The 22,759-nt window shown below is 43.0% G+C and overlaps 1 protein-coding gene, 1 non-coding gene and 1 pseudogene across 3 annotated transcripts in view; all 3 read right to left on the bottom strand.

Moving 5' to 3' along the window:
- RAB7A (RAB7A, member RAS oncogene family) overlaps window positions 1-22,759 on the bottom strand; it is a 71,728-nt gene that overhangs the window by 6,582 nt on the left and 42,387 nt on the right. For both annotated transcript variants that reach the window (XM_043588265.1, XM_043588266.1), the window contains exons 2-4: window positions 13,301-13,361; window positions 11,651-11,777; window positions 1,543-1,761 (exon numbers count right to left, since the gene is read on the bottom strand). In XM_043588265.1, coding sequence (XP_043444200.1) covers window positions 1,543-1,761; window positions 11,651-11,777; window positions 13,301-13,353 — 399 coding nt within the window. In that variant the 5' untranslated portion in view covers window positions 13,354-13,361. The remainder of the gene's footprint in view (window positions 1-1,542; window positions 1,762-11,650; window positions 11,778-13,300; window positions 13,362-22,759) is intronic.
- On the bottom strand, window positions 6,309-11,644 carry LOC122487576 (annotated as a pseudogene).
- Window positions 7,249-7,355, bottom strand: LOC122488901. The gene has a single exon (XR_006298789.1). It is a non-coding gene; the product is annotated as a U6 spliceosomal RNA (small nuclear RNA).

A 22,759-nucleotide genomic window follows, 5' to 3' on the forward strand; every position in this document is an offset into this window, starting at 1 on the left:
TAATCTAGCACGGCCTCAACCTTCTCTAGAAGGATCATGGTCCCTAGTCTATAGGTAGCATAGGTGAGGGAGCAGACCTAGGGGGTGAGGGTGTGCAGGGACACAGCTGCAGACCTGTCCAAGGTCACCCTGCTGGCTCTGCATAACACAGCTAGACCTCAAACCCAAAGCCCATTCTATAATCCATAGTTTCTGACCCTTAGCTACACTTAAAAGGAGTAAGCAGCCAGCCCAAGAAGTATTGAATCATTTCTCCTAGGACCTCAGAGGTCCCAGCCCAGGAAATGCCTGGCAGCTTGGTCTCTAAGGTTCACTGTCCCTTACCCATTACTGCTCATATTAAACCACCTGTGTCACAATCTTGTGTCACAGAATCCTGCTGCTCTCACCAGCACCCCTACCCTCTCCTACCCCAATTCCTTCCCCGAGCCTTAGCCTATTTTCAGGCATGAGGGGACTGTCACTTAGAAAAGGGAGAAAATGAGATCAATGGCCAGAAATAAACCTAGTTATAATTAAGAGTCTATGTTCCCAAGAGAAATGCTATTTGAAAGTGAACCAGAGCAATTTTACTCAAAGCCCAAAGCGCAATCTTTTGCACACATGGAGATCCAGGCAGGCCCCCGAGGTGCAGGAGAGCAGAATTACAAAATCTAATCCCTTCCTTTCAAGTGCAGAAGAAGAACTGAGGCTCAGAAGGCAAAGGCAATGGTCTAAAGTCACAGCCGGTCAGGGGCAGCGTGGGGATTTAAACCAGGTCTCCTGAGCCCTGGTCCTCAAAGGCAGCTGGCCAAAATGTAGTTCACATTCCCACATATACCTTTCTAGAGCCATTCTGAGTGTAGCAAAGAACCCTCCAAACCACAAGGCACCGTGGAAGCCAGTGCCTCTCACAGGAGGGGAAAATAACAACGGGCCCATAGAAAGCCACCATTTTCCAAGCTCTTCCTGGGTGCCAGGCTTTCAGGTGCAGCGTCACCTGATCTCAGAGTATTCTTGTTACAGGAGTCAACGTTCAGACTCCAAGAAGTATTCCCAAATTAAAAGTGCATGAGCCAGGCTTTAAATGCAAGTCTGCTTTTAAATCCCAAAGACCAAAATGCAGACTGCAACCCAGCCTCAAGTCCAATTATTTCATGGGGACCAAAAGTGATGGACTTGCTACTTTGCTGGCATAATCTCAAAGGGAAAACCACTGCAGACTTTCACTGTCCCTGTGTTGCCACAGAGAAAGCAAAACTGGTATGCCATTACTCGGTTAGGAAGCACGGCTTTATTCCAAGGGCTGGATGGGAAACTAGTTCTCTCTCCCCTCTCCCCCAGTATGGGGCACGCACACACACACACACACACACACACACACACACAGATATACTGGGTATTGGTCCTTAAGGCACGTGGCTTTTTACTAATCAAAACTAAAAACAGTAGCCATCTGAAACTTAGCTGCTACTTTTAAAAGAAGGCCCAGCAGCCACGACCTAAATGAGGGTAGATTCGCAAGCCTCCACATTTTCGACTGTCACTACCTTTGGCACTTACTTGTCTGTTTTCGAGGTCAATCTTGTTTCCCAACACCACGAAGGGGAAGTTTTCAGGATCCCGGGGACTGGCCTGGATGAGAAACTCATCTCTCCAGCTATCAAGGGTTTTGAATGTGTTGGGGGCAGTGACGTCAAATACCAGAACGCAGCAGTCTGCGCCTCTGTAGAAGGCCACACCGAGGGACTGGAACCGTTCCTGTCCTGCTGTGTCCCAGATCTGCGAGAGACAAAACATTATTCCTTGGGGGACACGGCTGTAGGAGTGGGGGACACCAGAGGAAACGAGTTGGATCACGGAGACACTCAGAGACAAGTGACTTCAGAACCAGAGTATCCAGAAGAGCCCTGACAGACAGCATGTGCGAGTGCATGTGTCTGTGAGGGGTGACACTGAGTCCGAACTCTGTTAGAAAATGTCTTTACCTTGATCCAGGTGGTAAGTCACACGAACAGATATTTATGTGAAATTCATGTAAACTTAAGGTTTATGTACTCTGGAGACTTTTTGGGGATGACAGAATTACAGGGAGGTGATTACTCACTGAATTGTATATTTAAATTTACACATTTTACTGTCTATTAAGCTTACCTTAAAAAAATCAGCATGTTTTATTTATACTATAACTCACTTAAAAACAAAAAAAGCAAACAAAAACCCCTGACAGAGAGAGATGAAGGGAAAGACAGACAACAAGAACATACTCTAGAATATAGGTGAAAGCCGGCTTTCAATCTGAACACCATGTACTACTGACCAGCTCAAAGAACTTCACGCTGTTCATTGCCTTGCTAGGTTTGAGCGCGAAGATGGATTCCCTCGCTGCCCTAGATTCCTAACAAGGCCACCCTGATCAGCCTGGAGAGATGACAGGTGTTTTGAGAAATGGTCCCACATCCCCCAGCCAGTCACCAGGTTTAAGAAAGTGGCTGGGTCAGAAGCAGCATACTATTACCTCCAGCTGACACGGGTCTCCCCCCCACTACTGGATTCACTGTCGGCAGGGAACCTGCTCAGCTTCAGAACACAAGAACTTGGACCATCCTTACGACCCAGATACATACCAGCTTTACGTCCACATCACTGGCCAACCACCCCAAAGGCCCAGGGTTTGAACCCAAATGGAGTGTGGATTGGACCACTATGGTTTTATCTCCAGAACCAGATTCTGCAGAAAGATGGTTGAGCTCCTCTGTGAAGCCCTTCTCAGGCAGCCAGTCCTGCCTCACTCCAGGTGATCTGGAACACCTGGGCAACACGTCAAGTGTCCCTAGGCCATACAAAGATTGAGCTCTCAGTTCAGGTAAGAAGAGCACCATACAAGATGAGGGTAGGATGCCCGGTTAGGATGACTTAGGTGCGAGGCTGAAGGGCAGTAGAAACAAACCCAAAGCCTATTAGTCTAACTGCCTCTCATCAGAGTTGGAGGACTAAATGCTGCCCCACCCCCAAGACAACAAGCTAAGTACACACATGTAGACACGACATGATCTCTAGTGTCACTGGATCCCCAGCAGAGGGGCTGTTGGTGAGGTCTGATTTTGTGCTTTTCGGGTTTCCCAACATCCTACACTGAATGTGCGTCTCTGAGTGAAAAAATGAACCCTTTCTCGTAAGAGAGAGACTGGGACGAAGGGGGACTCAAGAGCTTGGTCACACAAGAAGGAAAGTAGAAACAGACAACTATTCCTATAAAGAGAAAATAAGAAAACAAGATTTAAAACCAGAATTTAAATCTAGGGTTGTACCAAAAAAAAAAAAAAAAAAATTCCATTAGAGAAGTGAGTAACATTGTTCTTATGTAAACATCTGGGTAAGTAAAGCCAAAAGAGCCCTCCAAACACTTGGCACACACTGCCCCACGAGACCATTACTCTAGGTGTCCGTGCTGTGGGGTTTTATGTAGCTGAAATCCTCCCCCACACGTCACTCCTCTCTGCCCTGTGAAACACTGCAGCACTTTCTCTGACAGCGACTCACACCTTTATGGATGCCCAACAAACTCAGCGAACAACTTCATTCTTGTTAAAAAAAAGCAAAACAAAAAAACCACCCCGGCTGCCAATTTTCTGTACTTGTAACTTAGTAATGAATGCTAACATACAGAGCCTCTTCTGTATTTCAGGTGCTTGTTTAGGACAGAATCCCAACAGGAGAATTACATAAGAACTCTACCACTTTTGGGTGGAACCAAATGGGTATTTGGAACTCAAAAACACAGAGAAGGCAAAGTAAGGGGTTGTTAAAAAGAAAAGCTGAAAAGCTGGGGAGTTATTCTTAGCAACTTTCAAAAATTTATCTTCAAACCTAGAAAAGTATAGTCCTATAACTGTGGTCTTTAAAACTTTTTAGTATTTTAACTGAAATATTTTGTTTTCTACATTCAAAACACACCCATATAACTACCTGCTACTTGAATGTGACAAATATTAACACTGACACCTTCATGTCAGTTTTTTTTACTATTTTTTTATTGTCTAGTTTTATTTAAATTTTAGTCATTTAAAAAATTATTTATTTTTTCTAAGTTTATTTATTGATTTTGAGAGAGAGAGAGCGAGCAGGGGAGGGGCAGAGAGAGGGGGAGAGAGAGAGAGAGAGAGAGAGAATCCAAAGCAGGCTTTGCACCACCATCAGTGCAGAGCCCAACATGGGGCTCAAACTCATGAACCTTGAAATCATGACCTGAGCTGAAATCAAGAGTCAGATGTTTAAACTGAGCCACCTAGCCCCCTACCCCATCCCCCCTTTTAAAAGGAAACAGAGTTAACCCTTCCTCACAGCATTCCCTTTCCTCCCTCCCCAGAAGTAAATGGTTCCTGAAGAACTTTTTAGACAAATGGTATTATCCTATACATCTTTTTTTGCAATTTGCTTTTTTTCCCCTTTTCCAAAAGTTAATGATTATATAGTATTCCACTTTCTTAATATACATCCTTTATTCCCTGGTCATCTGAACTGTTTGCAGTTTTTCAAAAAAGCTGCAATGAGCATTCTTCCTAGGCTTCTCTTCTTGTGCCCAGAGGTAAATTTCTCTAGGCTACCTGCCTAGACAGAGAATTGCGCATGTTCAACAATGGAAAGCAAAATGGTAGTCTCTATTAAGAAGAGCTAATATCCCACCAACAGCTTGAGAATATTCTGCTTCCCTATATTCCTGCCCAAACTTGATTTTGTCAGCCTTTTTTTTCCATGTCTGCACATTAAAAAAAAAAAATTATTTGGAGAGAAAGCCACATGTACATGCATGCAAGCAGGGAAGAACAGAGAGGGAGAGTGACAGAATCTCAAGCAGGCTCTGCAAACCCACAAACCGCGAGATCACGACCTGAGCTGAAACCAAGGGTCGGACGCTTAACTGAACGAGCCACCCAGGTGTCCCTTCATGTGTACATATTTATAGTAACACACTTTATTAACTTAAAATTTTAAAAAATGTTTATTTTTGAGAGACAGACAGACACACAATGTGGGCAAGGGACAGAGGAAAACAGAGGATCTGAAGTAGGCTCTATACTGACACCAGCGAGCCTGATGCAGGGCTCAAACTCACCAACTGTGAGATCATGACCTGAGCTGAAGTCAGACACTCAACTGACTCGAGTCTGGGTCGCCCCATGCTTTAACTTTAAATTACAATGTAACAAATTACTGTTAAAATACAATAAAGAATATCTGGGTAGTACATCTGAATCACTTTAAAGAACTCTATCTACATCAAGAGAGATCTATATAAAATGAGGAATATATTAGAATTAAAAGGCTATCTAGTTTGCATTTTTCTTAAAATGTATATAAACTCTCACTTGCAACTCAGTGACTTTAATAATAAGTCATGTCTGAATATTTATTTTCTACATGATGGACTCCTTGTTTACAATGTTATGGTAAAGGGGCTCCTGGGTGGCTCTGTCGGTTAAGCATCCAACTCTTGGTTTCAGCCCAGGTCATGATCTCACAGTTTGCGAGCAAGTGCCAAAGCACTGTGTAGGACTCTGAGCTGACAGCATGGAGCCTGCTGAGGATTCTCTCACCCTGTCCCCCTCTCGTGTTCTCTCTCACTCAAAAATGAATAAGTTAAAAAAAAAAAAAAGTTACAGTATGACATTCTTTTAGTCCTATGGACGGTAAATAGAATATCTGTTACTGTTTACCATTAACAATTTCAATTATTATTATTTTTTAATGTTTTTATTTATTTTTGAGACAAAGAGAGACCAAGCATGAACAGGGGAGGGGAAGAGAGAGAGGGAGACACAGAATCCGAAGCGGGCTCCAGGCCCTGAGCTGTCAGCACAGGGCCTGACGCGGGGCTTGAACGCACAGACTGTGAGATCATGACCTGAGCTGAAGTCAGACGCTTAACCGACTGAGCCACCCAGGCGCCCCATTTTTTTTAAATTATTTTTTTAATGTTTTAATTTATACCATTAACAATTTCAGATAATACTTTATATTGAAATAAGACACTTTTCTTCCCATCTCCATGATTTACTTATTTTATAACCAGAAGTTTGTTCCTTCACCTTGACCTGTTTCTCCCACTTCCCACCCTCCCTCCCCTCTGGTGGCCACCGGTTTGTTCTGTGTATTTATGAGTCTGTTTTTGTTTATTCATTTGTTTTTTTCAGATTCCACAGACAAGTGAAATATGGTATTTGTCTTTGATTTATTTCACTTAGCATAGGCCCATCCATGGTGTTGCAAATGGCAAGATCTCATTCCTTTTTTATTGCGAGTAACATTCCATTGTATGTATACGCGTCTTGTCTATCCATTCATCTGTGGATGGACACTTGGGCTGCTTCCATATGAAATAAAACACTCACTGAATATTATAATTTTACTTCAAATCTAATTTTAGTTCCAGAGAAGGCAGTACTATCTTAAAGGCTTGGACAAGGTTTTCTTTTTCTCTTACTCCAGGAAGATCACTTAACAGCAAACACTTGAGGGTTTTACTTAAGTGATGCAGAGAAATGATGCCTTTGTCTGTGATAGCCCCACACAGAATTGTTTCCATTTCCAACACACTTTGTCGTAAATTTTTAAGTTTACAAAGTCTCAACAGTGATCCTCAATATAATGACACGTACATGACCTTATGTTTCTAGCATGCTGTTAGTGCTCCATGGGACCAATCCCGATGCTCAGGATTTAAGAGCCGGTGCATCAACTGCCTGAATCCTGTCTGTCTAGGGAGCCTGCTGAGAGGTCGTTATAGTCCTTCTGTCAACTCTCCTGGCCACGGCAGCGCAGAACGGCTCCACCGCACAGTAGCCACATGGATGCTGTCCCTTCAGGGTTGACATCCACTTTATTCAACCAGGCCCAGAAGTATCTGGAGTCACAGGACCACGGGAGTTTCTTTAAGCCACACAACTGCTGGCAAGTTTTTCCCGAAGGCATCATTTGATAGCATCGGAGAAGCGGAGGGTGTAAGGAAGAGGAGGTGTTCCCTGCACCTACAGTGGTCCAGCCCGCCCTGTCGCCTTTTTAAATTTGCAATTCCCTGCAGTGAAGCCATTGGAATTAAAGGCTTCTTCTCATAATTGCCTGCTGATGTCTTTTGTCCAGTTATCCAGTGGGTTGTCTGTTGACTGGATACTATGATGCATTATTAACATTTTCTTCTGGTCTGTGGTTTGTTTTTGTCATTAGGGAGTCTTATTATTCAAATGTTTACTTTTTTTTTCCTTTCTTTTTAAAAATATGGAACGCTTCACGAATTTGTGTGTCATCCTTGCGCAGGGGCCATGCTAATCTTCTCCGTATCGTTCCAATTTCAGTATATGTGCTGCCGAAGCGAGCACTCAAATGTTTACTTTAATGTAGTTTTACTGTCAATCCTTTAGGATTTTCGCTTTCTCTATTTTAAACACCAAAGGTTAAAAGAATTTTTTTTTTACTTTTAAAGTTTTCATTTTGTATTTTTTTCATTCAGGTCTTGAACCCTCCCTCTTGGTTACTCCTCCTCATTTAAAGGGAAAACCACTGGCCCGTCCCATTTACTGTGTAACTCTACTTTGCTAGTCTTCTGGAAGCCACCTCTCTACTCAGTGTCCAGCTGGGGGTGGCTTGTTTGTGTGCTCTCCGTTCCCTTGATCTGACTCTGACAATATCACAGTTTAAATTGCTATGGATTCAGAGTAAGTTACCTTTAAATTTTTCATGCATACTTGATTCCATCTAATGTTTACTACTGACTGATTTCTAGCTTCTTCCTGAACCATATAAGGAATTTAAAAAACCCACAGCAGTCACTAATCTTCCTCCACACATTAAATTACAGAGGTCCAATCCTGGTTTTCTATGATAGTTTAGAAGTAACATACTCTTATGGTCATAATTCTAACAATAAATACATGTATACAATTAAAGTTGACCTCAATTTATCTTCCTAACCTTTCCAAATGAAATCACTTTCCTTCTGTCTGAAGTACATCTTTTAGAATTTTCACTGTGGAACTTAAGGATATATGCTTTCATTCTTAGTATTTTTAGTAGAGACAGAATACTGTGGTCAAGGTTTCTTTCAGAATATATTCCACTGCCTGGTGATCTTCACGGTTACTGTTTGGAGTCAACAGCCTCATTTTCGCTCCTTTTCAAGATCATCTTTTTTCTCTGGATGCTTTCAAGTTTGTCTTTTTTTTTTGGAGAGAGAGAACGACCAAGTGCACGCAGGGGAGGGGGGCAGGAGAGGGAGGGAGAGAATCCTAGCAGGCTCCATGCTCAGCATGAAGCCCAATGTGGGGCTCGATCTCACAACGGTGAGATCATGACCTGAGCCAAAATCTAGAGCCACCCAGGCGCGCCCCCCCCCCCTTTTTTTTGTAATTTCATTATGATTCATCGAGATTTCTTTTTTATTTATCCATCTTGGAGTTCGGGCTTCCTCAATCTGTGGATTGGTGCCACATCAGTTCTAGCAAATTCTCAGCAAATATTATCTTTGATCTTTGTTTTGAGATTGATTAAAAGGAAGTCTGACCTATCTACTGAATCCTGTTTGTACCTCTCTTTCCTACCATTCTTCATTTCAGCTCTCTTCTAGCATACTGATCTGTTGCTAAAAACATTCTCGGATTTCCACCTTTTGGTTATTGTATTTTTTTTTATAAATTCTATTAACTTACACACTTGTTTAGTTTCTTCTCTCCAGATATCTAAGATTGTCTTATTTCTCTGAAATATAAAAACCACTCTGAAAGATCAGGGAACTTTCCATTGGTTCTTGTCTTGTTTTCTTATTCGGATCATCTTATTGCATGTTGCTAAAAGCCCGTGAAAAATATGTGAGGATTCTTCAAGATCTACCTTGATGACGCCTTTGTCCAGAGATGATGACTCTCATTTACTTCTAGTCTTTCAAGCTGCCTGCAACAGCATGAGGGCCAGCTTTTCCTTTCAACCTTTCAGGAACACGTTCTCTGGGGCACCTCGGTGGCTCAGTCGATTAAGTGTCTGACTTCAGCTGAAGTCATGATCTCATCGTTCATGAGTTTGAGCCCCGCACTGGGCTCTGTGCTGACAGCTCAGAGCCTGGAACCTGCTTCGGATTCTGTGTCTCCCTCTCTCTGCCCACCCTCCCCCCCCACCCCTGCTCGCACTCTCTCAAAAATAAATATTTAAAAAAAAAGGAACACATTCTCTTTCCCACTGTTTCCAGACTCCAGTGACCAGTGGTTCTTCAGATGGTGTTCACTCCAGTAGTGCAACAGTATAGGGTGCAAGCTTAGTAGGGTATGTGGGCTCTATTATAATGGCCCCAAACCCAGGAGGACCTGGGGTCTGACTTCTGAATCAGCCCACATCGCCGTCAAAACCACAGCTTGGTCCTATAGCTCTGTTTCTCCTAGGTACAGGATGCAGCTTTTAGTCTGGCTGGTACACATGTGGAATCCTCGGGTGCTACTTTACTCTAGTACCCTGAAGCTATTCTGTTCCCTTCTGCCTTCTATGGTCTCTGAGAACTCCTCTAACTGTTGTTAAGTAATCAGTCTCTTCTCTTCAGAGACAGATTTTGCTTGTTGGTGTTCTGCAGTTTTGAGTTCCCCAGGTAATTTGCTCAGTTCTTACAGCTTACTGTTTTCTTCAGGTGTCTTTAACCTGCAGTTTAACTGTTCGTTTGGCTTATTTCAATGACCATCTTTTCACTTCTTGAAGTTCTATGTTTTCCATATCCTCATTTTTTATAGTGTCCTTTTTCTCTATGGTTTCTATTCCCTTTCTAAAAATCTCTAGTCATTGTGAACATCTTTTGTGGTACGTTATTTCCTCATGTGGCTATGAGCTCACCTTCTGTTCTGAGGTTGCAAGTCTTCCTATAAAATGGTCTTGACTCTGCTTGTGTCAGGAGTGGCAGGGGTTTATAGGTTTATGTCAAATTCTTTAACATTTCTGTACCATGTAGAGTATAAGCTCAGAACCCACACATGAGCATAGTGGGACTGAGCGTCTCCAACAAGAAGGCAAAGAGGCAAAAGCCCCAAGCTTTTACTTCATGCTTGAGCTCTGCCACTTCACTGGATTAAGGCATTTGTTCCTGTTTTCACATCTTTCCAAGGTCCTATATGAGTGGGAGTCTCTCTCCCTCCCTCTCTCTTTCTCTCCAAGGGGATTCCTGCTTCCAGCTCTCCCACCTTTTGTAGTCACTTCTCTTGCCCATGGTGAGTGATAAAACTCTAGTCCTGGTTATAAAGTTACTTTTAAAGCATCATGACGGAAGCCCCTGGGCTTATCACTAGTTCTCAGTTCCATCTTCTTTCCTGTAACCTGGAAATTACCTTTTCTCTCAAGCTTGGCCTTTAAAACTTTAGTCTGAGCCTGGGTGGCTCAGTTGGTTAAATATCCGACTTTTGATTTTAGCTCAGACCATGATCTCATGGTTCTTGAGTTTGAGCCCCACACTAGGCTTCGGGCTGTCAGTTTGGCAATCTGCTTGGGATTCTCTCCCTCACCCTCTCTGCCCCTCCCCGGCTCACATGCACATGTGAGCGCATGCGCTCTGTCAAATAAAACTTAGAACTTAAAAAAAACTTTAGTTGTATTTTAAACATCTCTATGTGTATGTGTGAGGGAGGTGGGGAGGGGAAATCCATATTAACTGCATCCTGGAGGTGTGAGTCAAGGAAGTGTCAAGAGTCTTTATCCTCTGGGAGCACGTCACAGCTTGAGGTCAATGTGCATAAAAACCATCTGTAACGCCTGGATCATTCAAACGTTTCAGCAAACTTGGCGTTTGCTAGGACTACAGTGGGATAAGAACTATATTTGTCTCAAGAGGCTTGAGTCTGCCAAGGGCATCATTTAATATAGGAAGAAATAACTGCTGTGGAGGTAGGAATTTGAAAAGACAACACCTGGGCTAAAGGTTGGAGACCTGGGGATGGGCTGAGATGGGACAAAGGGGCTGGGCTGGAAGCAGACATGTGCAAGGACAGGGTTTTAAGAGCAGCACATGGTTTGGAAGAGCTGGCAAAAGACAAAAAAGCGAAGAACAGTTTGTAGCCAGAACGCAAAGGCTTTCCAAAGGCCGTATGAAAGAACCCGTATTTTATTCTAACTGTTGCAAGAGAAGCCCTTGAAAGATTAAGGTGATACATGCAAAAGCCAGGCTGGCTTAAAAGAAACTCAACTTTGGTGGCTACAGGCAGGACAGATGAAAAGAAGCCAGAAAAACAGGGAACTACATTAATAGCTACTGTAAGAACCTAGGAGAGACCCAAAGATGTTCTGGCCTAAAAAACTATGCAAGGATATTAAAAAAGGCATGAGTTAGACATTTTGGAGACACAATAAGACAGAGGACTGTGTGTTTTCAAATTCAGCAAAAACAAAAACAAAAAGAAAACCCCAAAACAGAAGTCCAATGAAATTTGAACTTTTTTGGAACGACAGTGAAAAATTTCTAGTATGTCTCATGCAATATACGGTCATACTTGATGTCCTGTATTTTCTCGGCAATACCACCTGTGGAAAATTATCCATGAATATAGTAGTGGTAACTGAAGAACAGGGAGGGGAAATGCCTAGGCATGAAAAAAAGGGTTCAGAATGAATGAACTAACAAGATTTGATTGGCAAAGTTGTGACATGTGCTTACCTGCATTGTAACTAGTCTGTCATCCACCATCACCTCCTTTGTCAGAAAGTCTGCTCCTATTGTAGCTTTGTACTGATTACTGAATTTCTTGTTCACATACTGGTTCATGAGTGATGTCTTACCAACTCTGAAATTGGAGAAAAACCACAAGTATAGGTCAACTAGGAAGGGACTGAAAACTGATTCTGGTATTTGCAGCTCTGAAGAGACTTGCCTATCTTGAAAGAAAACAAAGAACTGTAATCACAACAGAGGGCAGTGCCAGCAAACTGCCCAGCATTATTCATTTGAGGTTGTATTTTCTCCTGGGATAAAAATAGAGGGTACAAATGTAGTCCAGATGTTGAAAAGCTGCTTGTAAGTTTTGGTACAAGCACCTCAGATGGTAGAGCCTAATATTATTTTTTCCTTCCAGAAAGATGTCAGCAAATACTCTCCTTCTAAAAGAAGCTACAGTAATAAGATCGTTCCAATATTCCAAAAATATCCCTTATGTCTTCGGTGTCTCTCCATTTAGAGGCTGCTATTCAGTCCAAGAAAGTAATGGCAGGAGGAAGTCATCGGCTGAGAGCAGACATATACACCAGTCAGCCACCTGCTGCTTCAAAGTCTAAAATCTGAAGGAGAAAGCACCAGTATTCCACCAAATCAGAATCTACCTCAAAGTAAGCTCTTCCAGGGATGTTCCCCCCGCCCCAGTATGAGAACTCAGCAAAGAGACAATGGATTTCTTGGTGATGAGATTAGTTAGGGCAGGCTGAAGACGATGCAAAAGCCTTCTTCAAAGCCAACTGGATCACCTTCCTTTCTCACTAAGGAACATTCTTATCTGTATATGCAGAGCACCTGGAAGTACAGTTACGGCTTAAGGAAGTGAGTGTTCTCCAAACCAGGCCACCTGCATCTGAATTTTCAGGGGAGAGGCCAGGAGATCTGGAATCAAGTAAAGGCCTGGTGATTCTTTCTGGGCAAGTTTGGGCCTAACACCGCATCTCTCAATCCTGACAGCACACTAGAGTCACTAAGAGTATGGGAGGGAGACAGACAGACAGACAGACAGATGTGTGTATTTAAGGTACTGCCAACTCGGCCCTACCCACTGGTCTGGAAAAACACCAACTTTTAAAAGGCTCCTCAGGCAATTGAAAAAGCCAGCCAGAGTAGAAAAATCACTGCCTTTTTAAAGGGCAGGGGACTTTGGGATACAGAGGCACACCCGTGTTTATTATCATTATTTTTAAAAAGGCCCAGCTTTCAGTTGGTCTAAGGTTTCACAGGTCACCTCAGAAAAGTCTCCTTTTCTGAGCCACTGCTAGGCCCCACAGCTGCTAGGCATGGCGTCAGTGGCAACAAATCTACTTAAACAGCACTCCTTAGTCTAACCAGCTTGGAAAAAAGGGACTCCATGAAACTGCTCTTGAGTTTAAATAGCCCCCCCTCCCCCCAAATCATGCCTAAGATCATGGAACGAAGGGTTATATAACAAGAGATCGTTCACATTTCTGCTGTGCCCAAAACAGCTGGAGACCTAGGGCCCTCATGCCACCACTACTAGAGAAGGAAGTGGCAGGTGTCAGCGTGGAGGGCACGGGCTTCAAAGGAGGCTTCATCCAAACCAATGTGTCAGTTCAAATGGTGAGAGCCACTTACCCAGAATCTCCCAGGATGATAACCTTCAGCAACACTTTCTTCCTAGAGGTCATCCTTCAAACTAAAAGGAGAAAGGAAAACACACTGTGAGCGTGACAGAATTACCAAGGCAAACCACCTCCCCTGGCACAAACCTCTCAAGTGCCGCAGGAGAACTGTGTCCTGAGCCTTCCTGTTGGCCATCCTGCCCCTCGAAATGGCCTAAAAGAATGGATTCTCCCTCCTGGATCAGTCTGGATCAATGCTCCCAACTTACTCAACAGCTCAGTCCTGTTTCATTCAAGTCTCTGTTCAAATAGCACCTCATCAGAGAGGTGATCACTTTATCTAAAGTAGCACCCCCTCTCCCTATCTGCTCTCTATCCCTTTACGTGGCCTTAGTTTTCTTCAGAGAACCTACCATTACTTCACATTTGCATCTATTACATCTGTCTATCTTCTTCCTTTTCCAATAATCTCTGCCAAGACAGATGTATTCCCTGCTGCATCTCCCGTGCCAAGTAGAGAATTATTATCAAATATTGGGTTAGCGTGAGAATAATACCTGACCTTGTAGCTCCTGGGATCACTGTTTTCTAGAACATCTTTTAGGCAGCCTTCCCTACCACTGACCATATAATATGTCAGATGCCTAATCTGTGTTCATCTTTATTCCAGAACTTGCCCCTGTTTACTTATCAAGACAGGGTTCCTTGATAAGATCCCTTGGTGTCCCAAACCTGACTCAGTGACTTCCAGGAAAGTAGGAGTCCTAAATTCTGGACCCCAATGGCAGCGACTTATCTAAGACTGCTGGAGGAACACTCCTCAGGCGCGGCTGGAATCCCCAGCAGGAGGCCCATGTTCTCCTCCAGAATCAGGAATTCAAGACTGAATGTGAGTGCCTCAAGATTGACATCTACATCTTCTGAGAACCACTACCAAGCTCTGGCCCATTATCCTCACCAGACAGTGAAACAGCTAGGGCAGCAGACTACAAGTAACAAGGCCAGGGTCAACTCTACCTCCTGCCTCCAGTGGAACTGGGGGAAATAAGTGTTTACATATAAAAAAGTAAATAAGTGTGTTCAATAAAGCCTGTTATTCTTCTACAGTTTGGGAGAACAGGCAGTCAGGACTGGGTCCTAGAAAAGCTACTTTTTAGTTTTATTTTTAACCAATGAGCTTCCAGAAGGCTGAAGCCGATAGTACTGGCCACAGTGTGACTTAAGCATGCAAAAACTGTTCCCAGACTACTTAGATTTTTACTCTGGCTTTGCTACTTATTAGCTGTGTGACCTCAGGCAAATTATCGAACCATTCTGTTGGAATGGGGATACAGGGATCATAGCCATCATGTCCTAAGGATACTATGAGGCCTGAGTGACTAAAATGCTCTGGACGGTCACTAGAATATAGTAAATAGTTAACTTATAGTTAACTTATAGTAACTTATATAGTAAGTATATATAAGTATATATATAAGTATATAAGTATATAAGTATAAGTATATATATATATATATATAGTAAGTATATATAACTTATATAGTAACTTATATAGTAACTTATAGTAGTTAACTTATAGTAAGTAGTTAAGTAGTTGGCTGCTACCGTTTTAATGAGTGTCAAATACAGAGATGTGTAACAGAACAGACTCCAGAAGGCACTGAGAGAACCAGGAAATCACAGAGCCTAGACAAGGTAATGAAGCCACGCTCCCCCATTTCCAGGTGCTTGGCTGTCAACTGCTCTTTCAACAGGTGGCACTGCAACAAAGACCACAAACTAAAAGGAAATTTTACAACTGACTACTGCCCCATAGGGCAGGGTTAGATAATGAATCCTATGCCCCTGAGGGTGGCGTTTTCCATGGCTTCTCAAAGAGTGCAGCAGTGGGAGCGAGACCAGAAGACAGTTTTACCAGGCATGTAAACCAGGCCCCATGACACACCCAAGGGTCATGCTGTCTCTCACCGCCCAAAGCCTCACTCCCCTGGCAGGTCTGCTGAAGACACCATCTCTGCCCACCAGTATCTGTCTATAAAACTCCCATTAGTGCCAATTAGGGGGCAGTACAAGACGAGCTGAGTTTGTACAAAACCTGTTTCCTTTAGTCTTCCATCATACCCAGTTTCCCGTGCCTCCTGCCCCCCAGTGAGAGGTATACCCCAAATCACCTGTTACCTGTGGAGCCCCATCACCCCCTCCCTTCCTCCCCAGAGACTGCCTTGACCAAGGTTTAAGAGTATCAACCCGGGGGACAAAGCAGAAGAGACTCATAAATATGGAGAACAAACTGAGGGCTATGGGAGGGGTTATGGGAGGGGGGGGATGGGCTAAATGGGTAAGGGGCACTAAGGAATCTACTCCTGAAATCATTGTTGCACTATATGCTAACTAATTTGGATGTAAATTTAAAACCATAAAAAATAAAACAAGTTATAAAAAAAAAAATCAACTCAGGTCTGGTCTACATTTTGGGGTAGAGATCAGATTATGACAGTTGGACAAGTTTCAAATTTGAAGGGCAAATTAAGGAAAGGGATGAAAAAAGAGGAGAAACTTTACAAAGAAAGCCTTGAAGAATATTTAGGAAGGATTATGAGAATGTGAAAAGGGATTTCCATAACTTGGTTTAGTGAATTTCACTGATGTACCAAGAATTACTTAATGGCTTTTAAATATTATAAACAAAGGGCAACTGGGTGGCTTAGTCGGTTAAATGTCCGACTTTAGGCTTGGGTCATGGTCTCACGGTTCGTGAGTTCGAGCCCTGCGTCGGATCCTCAGTACCCTTCTCTATCTGCCTACCTCCCCACCCCGGCTCAAGCTCTCTGGCACTCTTGCACTCTCTCCAAAATGAATAAACATTAAAAAAATAATAAAGAGGGCTTAAAAGTAAATATTATAAATACTAATTTAACAAATGATGATTTTAAATTTATTTTAAAAAACACCAAGAAATGCGCTTCACCTTGCTGTTCCCACATGACAGATTTCATGTTTGTTTCCTTTGTGTTTCTGCTCACACAGGCTGCAGGCAAGCCCACCTGTGTAGCTACCTTGTTAGGCTGACTCTCTTGAGCAGCAGAGCCCTGAGGGTTTTCTTCAGTCACGGTGATCCCAGAAAACACCTGAACACACAGTACTAAAGTCTCCTAAGTGCCCACTAGAGCAGGTGCACATCCCCAGCACACAATCTGTATTTTGTTCCTCCTATATTATTCTTTATCCTTGTTGCTAGTACTTGCTTCTGTTATAGTCTTCACGTCTAATATTCCTTTGAGTGAATTAAGTGTTTAAACAGCCATTCCTGCCTTTTACATATTATACCAAAAATCTGGGGAAAGTAATGCTATAAAGAACATCTTTGAACTTCAGTTTGTGGGATCATTTCTTTGGGACACAGCAATCTTCTTAGACTCACGAGACTATCACAGGCCATACTTGGCACTTGTCTACTGAGGACTGGGACAGGAACACAGCTTGCTAGCTGTTCGTGCAACAATCCACATAGCAGCTCTCAGGTACAGGGAGACAGTGTAGGTTCGACCCGACTTAAAACCTTCACTGCTGAGGGGAGCCAATCATCTCTTTGAATAGCTTCTTTGGCTCCATGTGAGGGACACATCCAGCACAAGAGCCACTGTGCTCTGTGAAGCCCAAGCATGGGGGCCCATCAGTATGACGCACAGCCTCTCCCTGTCCGGATGCAATTACCAACCAGGAGACATTTAACCATAAGCCACAGTGCCCAGCAATAGAAGCAACAATCTGTCTTTATCAGGTTCCCAGGAAACAAAATTAACCAAAGGTCAAATTCTCACACAGGAAAAAAGGTTTTCTTAAATTTAATTTATAGATAATGTTTAGGAATGGGGTTACTGAGTCAAAAGTATAAACATCTTCATGACTTTCACTAACTCACTTTCCTGAAGGATTTTCCACATTTATACACTGCAACTGTTGCAATGGTTAACAGCAGTAGGACTTAATTTTTTAAAATTATTTTTTAATTAAATTTTTAAAGTTTAGTTACTTTGAGAGAGAAAGCAAACGGGGTAGGGTCAGAGAGAGAGGGAGGAGAGAGAGAATCCCAAGCAGGCTCTGTACTGTCAGCACAGAGCCCAATGCAGGGCTCAAACTCGTGAACTGTGAGATCATGACCTGAACTGAAATAAAAAGCTGGACACTTAACTGACTGAGCCACCGAGGTGCCCCAACAGCAGCACAGGACTTAAATAAGAAAATGACAATCTCGGGGCATCTGGGTGGCTCAGTCAGTTAAGTGCCTGACTCTCAGTTTTGGCTCAGGTCAGGATCTCAGGGTTTGAGGGTTCAAGCCCTGCATCCAGCTCTGCACTGACAGTACAGAGCTCGCTTGGGATTCTCTCTCTCTTGCTCTCTCAAAATTAAAAAAAAAAAACAAAAAAAACTTAAAATGACAATCTTATTGAAACAAAGGGAATCTGAATAAATGAAGAGATATTCCCAACAGAAATCCTTAATACAGAGACAAAAATTCTCCCCTGCTGAAACAATACTAAGAGTTGTTTTGGAACTTGATAATCTAACTTTATTCATAAAAATAAGTGCACAGGAGTCCCTCCCATTCCTCTCCCCAAAAGAATATTGATAGAGGACTTGCCTTAACAGTCTTGGAAAGTATGTTATACAGTATTAAAAGTATGGGTCTGGTATAGGACTAAACAGAAAAAGAGCCCAGAAATGAACAACTCAGACAAATATAGCATTATAAAATTCAGTAGCAAAAGGATGAAAAAAATTCACTAAGTGAAGGGAGCCAGAAAAATTCTGATGAGAATTAAGATCCCTATACTTCATGTTCCAAAACAGATTCCCAAAGGAGTAAAAATTTAAATGTAAAAATGAAGTTGAAAGGAATACACACAATATTAGCAGGTTTTTCCTGGGTGACAGAATTACAAATAGCTTTGTTTTCTTTATGCTATATTATTGTGACCTGTGGAGGGGGGAAAATTTTAAAAAAAGATTTTAAATTTATTTTAATGTTTATTATTTTTGAGAGGGAAAGAGACAGAGTGCAAGTGGGGGAGGTTCAGACAAAGAGAAGGAGATGTAGAAACTGAAGCAGGTTCCAGGCTCTGAGCTGTCAGCACAGAGCCCCATGCAGGGCTTGAACCCATGAGCTGTGAGATCATGATGTGAGCCAAAGTCGGACTCTTAACTGGCTGAGCCACCCAGGCACCCCTAAACATTTATTTATTTATTTATTTGTTTGTTTATTTATGTATTTAGAGAATGCACACATGCAAGTGGAGGAGGGGGCAGAAAGAGAGGGAGAGAGGGAGAGAGAGAGGGAGGGAGGGAGGAAGCGGGAGAGGGGGAGAGAGAGAGGGAGACAGAATTCCAAGCAGCTCTGTGTTGACATGGGGCTCAAACTCACAGACTGTAAGATCATGACCTGAGCCAGGATCAAGAGTCGATGCTCAACTGACTGAGCCACCCAGGCACCCCAATAGTCACTTTTTTTTCTGAGCAAACACTAACAGTATTCCATATGCTGAATCAATTCTTTCCCTCAAGGATAATTTTTCTTGTATAATAAATCAATAGCTAGAATTTTCCTCTATTAGCCTGAAGTTATCACTTTCTTCATCTCTGAAGCAGAGAAGCCAACTGCCCAACAACAAAGAAAGCCCAAGTAAGTAGAAAAGGTCAGGAAAATACTGTTCAAGGGGCTGGACTGGGCGCCTGGGTGGCTCTGGCATTAAGCATCTGACTTCGGCTCAGGCTACGATCTCACAGTTCGTGGGTTCAAGTCCCATACAGAGTGACCTTGTGCCCTGCTTTGGGTGAGCTCAAGCCCCACTTCAGGTGGGCCCCACTTCTCTCTCTGCGCCCCTCCTGGGATTCTCTCTCTCTCTGCCCCTTGCTCACTTGCTCCCTTTTGCTTTCTCAAAAAAAAAAAAAAAAAAAAAAAAAAGCCGATAGGGGGGTGGGGGTGTCTGGGCTGGGCAGGGTCAGCGAGGGCCTGTCAGGGTCAGTCAGAAAAGGCCTGACCGAGAATGGTCAGGTGGAGGGCAGTGAAAACAAAGAACTGATATGAAAAAAACTGGACCAAAAGGAAAGGGGCAAAAGTTGGGGGTCAGCAGGCCACTGCAAAGTCTGGCCAGTGCAATTTTGCGTGGTGATCACAAACTCACAATGACTGCAGTCAAGTGGAGGTGAGGCTCTAAGGAAGTACAGTATTAAGAAGTTGAAAGCAGGGCACTTGGGTGGCTCAGTCGATTAAGCCTCCAACTTCGGGTCAGGTCATGATCTCACTGTCCTGTCCGTGAGTTCGAGCCCCACGTCGGGTTCTGTGCTGTCAGCTCAGAGCCTGGAGCCTGCTTCGGATTCTCTTCTCCCTCTCTCTCTGCCCCTCCCCTCCTCATGCTCTCTCTCTCTCAAAAATATCGAAAGATTAAAAAAAAAAAGTTGAAAGCAAAGCATCTGCAAAGCCATTAAGACAACAGTGTAAAATGCAGGGAATGGAAGTGGACGAGGTGTTGTATCATGTCCAAGGACACACAGCAATTGAGTGACAGAGCTAGAATTATCAGGCATGTCAGTGCAGGCCCCAACAATCAACCATCATGCCACTCTGTGATACCAGCTCTCACAGCAAAGAGGATCTGTTTCACCAGGGTGGGGAATCAGTCCTCAGTTAGGCATTGTGAAAAGTTCCCTCTGGCAACTGAGGCACACACACAGGGTTTGGAAACCACTGACTTGAGGTCATAACTGCCGTTGTGATTTGCATGTGTGTCTGATGCAATGACAGCACTAAATATGTGAACAAATGCTAAAGGTGCAACAAGGATGGGACAGAGAAATCAGCTGATAGTTTTATTTGCTTGGTGCTGCCAAGTTGCCTACCTGTAACACGTAGGTCCTAATCATACAGTTGACTTTTCTGCTACCCTGTCTCTCCCTGTCCCCCAAATAAAGTACTGAATTGCAGAAAATTCAGAAAGGTACACAAAAGAATGAAGCAAAGACAAAAAGGCACCCACAATTTCATCTAGAAACGATCACTATTAGCATCAGAGTATAGGTCTTTCTAGTGTTCCTTCAGATGGTTGAGATTATGCTGTATGTAACTTTTCATCCTGTTTTTTTTGTATATTAAATATCCTCCCATGTTATTAACATTAAGGTTGCATGATTTATTTCAGCATACGGATAGTCCCGCTCATTCCCTTGTTATTAAGCATGCAGTTATTTTTAATTATGAGATGAACCTATGTGTATGATCTGTCAGCATAACCTGAGCAGACACACAAATGTGTCATCACTAAACAAAATAGTATGAAAAATTTAAAGGCCCTTGAAACATACTGACGAATTATTTTCCAGAACAGCTTTATTAACACCCACACCAGCAGTGAACTAGTATTTCCATTTCACCATACCCCAGCTATCATTAGCACAAATCATTGTTAGTCATATAGCTAGAAAAGAGGGTCAACTGGTTCCACCTGCATTTCTTTAGATTAGCAGAGGTCAAACATTTCAACCAGGTATCTCTCAGCTGTCTTTGACAGTCTCTGTTTTACCTACCATAATGTGATTTATTGCATACATGGTTTAAATATAGTACTGAAAGGGAAGCATCATGGGGACGCAGATTCCAGAAGTTGTAGGCTTCTGAGCGGATTCAAAAGTACCATTCTAAACTTTAACCAGCATGGAACAGCTCCATCCCATTTTCTTCCAAGACTCCATGCTCTGTACCTGCCATTAAAGACCCAGCAGCATACCCTGTCCTCAAAACCAACAAATAGAAGGGTCAGAATGAAATAAGCAAGCAACATGTGCTGGTAAAATTTTGGAGAAGGTCACAGGGGAGACACCAGGAAGGCATTTGCAGTCATATACTATTATTGTGCTGGTTATCAACCTGAACAGTAATGTCTACTGTAGGTAGGCTCTTTTTAACTTTCCAAAGTCAAGAATCAGATTAGGGCCTAAACAGTTGAAGAGCACAGAATAAAAGACCCCTTCCTGAATGCACTCTGTAACCAGGCACTACATTATAGACTTCACTAAGGTCACGCAGTTAATACAGCAAGCCTATAAGGTCTTATTCTCATTTAACACATGAGGAAACAGAAGCTCGTAGGTGGTCACTGGATTTGTAAAAATATTCAGATGTGAGACTGGAGCCCACGACCAATTACAAAGACCTTGTTCATCTCAGCCATTACACTGGGTTGCCCACCAAGATCAAAAAGGCATTTCATGCTTCCAAATAACTCAGAGGGTGAGATGGAGTGTATAGCCAAAACAAGACCAGCACGAGCCAGTAACATGTTGAGAAATTGGGCGCATGGTACTGCTCATGCTATTTTTGTACATATTTGAGATTTTCCATAAAAAATTGTAAATACAATTCATACTTTTAACAAATTAGGAATATCTGGAGGAAAAAATCAAGAATGTGTAAATTTATTTTCATTAATAAAAATACTGTGGCAAGTTTTTATGGCAAATGTGTCCCAGATTCAGGCTTGATAAATCATCATCTGTGATGATCAGCTTTTGGTCTGAGGGCAAGCCGACTGTTAGTTTTGTCACCATAGAAATCTTAGGTTGGAAACACGGCACATACCTTCTAAAAAGGAAGCCTATATCGTTCAGAGCCTGGAGCCTGCTTGGGATTCTGTGTCTCCCTCTCTCTCTGCCCTTCCCCCACTCACACACGCGCGTGTGCGCGCGTTCTCTCTCTCTCTCTCTCTCTCTCTCTCTCTCTCTCTCTCTCAAAAAAAGGAAGACTATATAAAAAATAATGTTATGACTTTGGTAAGAACTTAAAAAAATTTGTTTTAATGTTTATTTTTGAGAGACAGAGCATGAGTGGGGAGGGGCAGAGAGAGGAAGACACAGTATCCATTTTTTTTTTCAACGTTTATTTATTTTTGGGACAGAGAGAGACAGAGCATGAACGGGGGAGGGGCAGAGAGAGAGGGAGACACAGAATCGGAAACAGGCTCCAGGCTCTGAGCCATCAGCCCAGAGCCGGACGCGGGGCTCGAACTCACGGACCGCGAGATCGTGACCTGGCTGAAGTCGGACGCTTAACCGACTGCGCCACCCAGGCGCCCCTGAGGAAGACACAGTATCCAAAGCAGGCTCTGGGCTCTGAGAGCTGTCAGCACAGAGCTAGATGTGGGGCCGGAACCCACCAAGCACGAGATCATGACCTGAGCTGAAGTCAGAAGCTCAAATGACTGAGCCACCCAGGCACCCAGTAGCTTTTTATTTTGAGTAGGCTCCACACCCAACATGACCCTGAGATCAAGAGTCACATGTTCTACCAACCAAGCCAGCCAGGTGCCCCCAAAGTAACTTGTTTTAAGATCAGTTTGAGAAAGAAAGGGAGAAGGATAATAGGAGTTTGGATTCCTACAACAGAGCAGCTTAAGAGCGAAAGTGAACGGGTGCCTGGGTG

Source organism: Prionailurus bengalensis, chromosome A2 (assembly GCF_016509475.1).
Source record: "Prionailurus bengalensis isolate Pbe53 chromosome A2, Fcat_Pben_1.1_paternal_pri, whole genome shotgun sequence".
Lineage (NCBI taxonomy): Eukaryota > Metazoa > Chordata > Mammalia > Carnivora > Felidae > Prionailurus > Prionailurus bengalensis.